Source organism: Pecten maximus, chromosome 10 (assembly GCF_902652985.1).
Source record: "Pecten maximus chromosome 10, xPecMax1.1, whole genome shotgun sequence".
In the NCBI taxonomy this organism is placed as follows: domain Eukaryota; kingdom Metazoa; phylum Mollusca; class Bivalvia; order Pectinida; family Pectinidae; genus Pecten; species Pecten maximus.
The window spans coordinates 6,134,906-6,139,889 of record NC_047024.1 but is presented as its reverse complement, the minus strand read 5'-3'; the positions used below and the strand labels follow the sequence as shown (position 1 = coordinate 6,139,889).

Genomic DNA, 4,984 nt, shown 5'->3' with positions numbered 1-4,984 from the left:
GCGTATGATTGACGTAGACGTTTACATGCGTTTAACGCATATGATACGCATAATTTACGCATGTAGCTACGCATGATCCACGCATGTCGAAATTTACACACGAGACACATGCGTATTACGCATGATATTCATATGAAGTCAACGCACGATTTACGCGCGTGCTCTTTTCTGCTTAACCACGCATGTAAATTTCATATGATTTTCATGCGTTTTACGCATGTGGCACATGTGTGGCACTTTTGCCTGTGTAGGTTGCATGTCGAATATGTTAATGATTCAGTGTACGGGTCTATAGTTCTCTAGCTGCTGAATGGTGCTCATCTAGCTGTTACTGAGCATATAGGGGATTCGTTATGGTAATACTCCAGAATCTAATGAGCATTGGGAAGGCGTCTGAGATTTGCTGAGCTCTCTGTTCGAGCTCCAATCTTATCCGGACGCTTTACCTTGATATATGTGTACACTGATTTGGTTTGGTCCAGTTTGTTATCTTTCCAACATGAATGTTCAGTGTTATAATTGCGAATGACATGAATTTTTAGGGTTCTTCTTCAAACGTGAATGTATACTGTATAACTGTCGCCGCTTTCGCCAAATAAAAAGAGAAAGGGACACATTTAACTATAAAGTGAAAGCTTCGATACTCCCTTCTGCGAAAATGATATTTTGGCAGAGGGCTTAAGTTTATGTTATGCAGTATTTGGATTGGTTCATTACGATTGCATCACAGCCCTTTCCAGGCGTTCTATTATTACTTTTTTTCTGTCCACAATGATTTGTTGTTATTTTTTTTTATTCTGTAACTGTTCGGCGGATGTATATACGTTCAGCTTCCCCTGTTTTAACATTCGTTCTACTATCTTTTGGTACCGTGATAATGCTCCCATTTTAATGATTTTTCTGCTGTTGAACGCTGCTGATGGTTGCTTGATTGATCCAAGGCAGATTGTTTTTCCGCGATTTGTGTTTGATGTGCATGTAAGTTCAAGATATGCGCTTTTTGTGGTCCTGTCAATCTAGCGTTGACTAGGACTTAATCCCAGGTGATTATACTATTAAAACATTCTACCGATGTCATGTCTCAGCTTAGACAATCACGGCGACGCTTGTTTTACTGAGCCTTGATTTGTGTGACACATATACGTTTTATTTCTTTGCTTCCATCACCATTAGCCAACGTTTTTGTTCTACGTAGTACAAGTTCATGCCGACATCAATTTTGCCAGTCGTTATGATATACGTTGGCTTGCTCGGTGGCGCCTCCTATGTAAACATCTTTTATCGGTTACTTCACGATGACACCTACCCAGATAAGGACCGAGAACTCTGTATAAACATTGTGGCTATCTTCATCACTCTAGGTAAGTGGATACTGTAAAATATTACCTCGATAGTGATTTTAATGATTACCTTTTGAAAAAATATTTAAAAATATATTAAACTATATAGTCCGCTTACAATACTAAATATTCGAGAACAGATTATCTACATGTGAAGTATTCTTTTTTTATACACTCGTAATACTTGACGGAAGTATTGTGTTAAGGCGTCGTCCGTCCTTTCTCCCGACGGTCCGTTTAAAGAAATATAGCCTGGAGATCTCTTTGAAACTAAGTAGTTAATATGCTTATGTGTAGAGAAAACTTATCACTCTCCCTGGATTTTCACTACATATGCTATAAAGTTGTGTTTACCTGTGCAGCACTTTAATTAGACTATTTTACAAAGGTCATTTGCTCATTACTAATTTCAGAAATTGTTACTTGTCCGGAGGTCTCCTCCCACATCATTTAATAGATTTCTTTTAAACTTTTTAATAACCATGATATCTAGTGATGTTTTCCTGAGTCGAATTTTGATTCCACAATGTTTGCCAAAAATAACACAGGGTAACGACAAAAGAATGAAACTAGTATTCAAACTCAAAGCCGATTCATTGAGGGTAAGTTGTAAACAAAAGTATAAACATGGAGACTTATGATAAAAACACAAGGATGGTACGACCAGGTGCCCCGGAAGAGTAAGCCTCTTCTATTTAATTGACCACACACGCCAGATAAATAAAGGGCAAATCCGGGTTAAGTCAACATCTCAAGTTAGGATGGCGACAATAGAACCTATGGGCATCTCAACAAACGTCAAACACGTCTGACTTTATATCAACAAACGCCAAACATGTCCGACTTCATATCGCACAAAGAATTGTTTTTTCTCCAAGAGATAAGGATGTCGACTATAAACTGCCCCATGATAATCGCCATTAAATGTTTATCTCTACCTCGCTATCAGTTTTTATGGAATTTCCTTCAAGATTTGTAGATATGCTTCTGAATTTTTCCCTTATCAGCACTTGACATTTTAATCGGACAATCACTATTACATTACACTAAATTTGACACAGTAATGTTGTTTTTTTTAGCCCACCATCCTCAGATGGTTTGGCTATTCAAATCGCCCTGCGTCCGTGGTCCGTCGTCCGTCCGTCCGTCCGTAAACAATTCTTGTTATCGCTATTTCTCAGAAAGTACTGAAGGGATCTTTCTCAAATTTCATATGTAGGTTCCCCTTGGTGCCTAGTTATGCATATTGCATTTTGAGACCAATCAGAAAACAACATGGCCGACAGGCAGCCATCTTGGATTTTGACAATTGAAGTTTGTTATCGCTATTTCTCAGAAAGTACTAAAGTGATCTTTCTCACATTTCATATGTAGGTTTCCCTTGGTGCCTAGTTATGCATATTGCATTTTGAGACCAATCAGAAAACAACATGGCCGACAGGCAGCCATCTTGGATTTTGACAATTGAAGTTTGTTATCACTATTTCTGAGAAAGTACTGAAGGGATCTTTCTCAAATTTCATATGTAGGTTCCCCTTGGTGCCTAGTTATGCATATCGCATTTTGAGACCAATCGCAAAACAACATGGCCGACAGGCAGCCATCTTGGATTTTGACAATTGAAGTTTGTTATCGCTATTTCTCAGAAAGTACTGAAGGGATCTTTCTCAAACTTTTTTGTAAGTTCCCCTTGGTCTGTAGTTCTGCATATTGCATCTTGGGACCAATAGGAAAACAACATGGCCGACAGCCAGCCATCTTGGATTTTGACCATTGAATTTTGTTATCGCTATTTATCAGAAATGGCTGAAGGGATCTTTCTGAAATTTCATGTGTAGGTTGCCCTCTGTGCCTAGTTATGCATATTGGATTTTGAGACCAGTCAGAAAACAACCTGGCCGACAGGCAGCCATCTTGTATTTTGACAATTGAAGTTTGTTATCGCTATTTTACAGAAGATACTGAAGGGATCTTTCTCAAATTTCATATGTAGGTTCCCCTTGGTCCCTGGTGTTGCATTTTGGGACCAATCCGAAAACAACATGGCCGACAGACAGCCATTATCGCTAAATCTTAAATTTTATATATAGGTTCCCCTTGTTTGAAAAGTACTAGAGGGCTGTTTCTGAATTTTCACAGATAAGTAAGACTTAGAGGAAGGGAAAAGTTGAGAAAAGATCAATCTGACATGGAACCTATAAAGATCATTCAATGGTGGGCGCCAAGATCCCTCTGGGATCTCTTGTTTCTCTTTATTTTGGGGGTTGGGCGTATATTGTGTACGTTATGAAATTGGAAGTGTTGGATACTCATTTAACTACCCTCGGATTCATGTTTTGTTATTACATTGTATTATCAATATTCCGGACCATATCCTTGTATTCCGTGAGGGCTGTCAATTAAATCTTTCAGGTTTTGATATTTTGACCGTTTATCTGTTTTAGTTTAATACAAAGTGTTACGTTGTTGTCGTCCTTGGAGGGTTTCTTGAATGTTATTTCATTTTGCCTTTTGATAAAAGACAACACGTTTTTGTTTTTATCGTGAATATGTTGATATCTGTCATTGTATTGTGAAATCATCACTGTTTTTATCATTTTGGTGTCTTTTTTAAACATTATAATTGTTTTCATCGTACTAAATAAAGGAATGCTTTATATAACCGAAATACGTACTAGACTTTTGGTTTGATTAAAAACATTCCTCACAGTTTTCGTTGACTCAGTAGATGAATTAGTTTGTGTTTACAAATGTATGTTTACGTTATTCTCCTGTTTGTTTTGATGTTTTTTACAGGTATAGTTTTGGGCACAGTAGCGGAGACCATATTATTTAACACTGTCCTCAAATCTGATTAGGACAGTCTGTCTACAGCAGCGGTACCATACACAGTGGCCAGCAACCTGTTGTCAGTGATATTACGGCCGCAAGCTGATTATCTAATGAGGCAAACTGTGATATCAATGGCATAGTGCAATATACTGAACCTGTCACCAGTTAGAATGTACTCAACGTTAATCCATGTATATAATTGTATGTGTTTATCAATATATGATGTTATTAATGAGAGAGTGTTCCCCTCAATCATGGTGTAGCTTCCCCCAGCATATTACAATGTTATTGGAGTTGTCCCCCTTATCCCTCGTGTTTTAGCTGTGATTGTGATAAAATGATGCATGTTTAGACTCTCTATGGGGATCGTGCAATGCTATTAAACGTGCTCAATTTCAAGGCTTTCCACCATGAGGAAATGTGTATTGTGTTACTTTATTGATGAGGTCTGTCTGCAGAATACTTCAAGTGTTATATAAACAGGGGAAATAAAGAGTGTGGAATATCACAGTGAAATCATTTTTAAAACTTTCTCATGTTTTCCTATTAATTTTATTAAAAAAAGAAATGCATGACTCATACAAACATCCATTATAAACTGATCTGAACACGTGTCGCATAACACCTAGGGGGCTGATTGGCAGTGTTTTTGTGACCGTTTTGAGGTGACAGCTTCTAATACATGGCGACAAATACGTTCTGATGTCAAAACTGAGGGATTGGGAATCAAAATATCCCAGGTTAAAATTTCACATCACTCTGAGAGGCTATCACAAACATTAAATTGGCAAAATAATCTTCGTTATGTAATA

The 4,984-nt window shown here is 37.7% G+C and overlaps 1 protein-coding gene across 1 annotated transcript in view; it reads left to right on the top strand.

Annotated features, from left to right (window-relative positions):
* The window catches only part of LOC117336220 (battenin-like), a gene marked incomplete in the record, with an annotated part of 7,672 nt that extends 2,972 nt beyond the window's left edge, over positions 1-4,700 (top strand). Inside the window, 2 exon segments of the mRNA XM_033896678.1 lie at positions 1,196-1,361; positions 4,137-4,700. Coding sequence (XP_033752569.1) covers positions 1,196-1,361; positions 4,137-4,198 — 228 coding nt within the window.
* Positions 4,701-4,984: the final 284 nt, after the last annotated feature.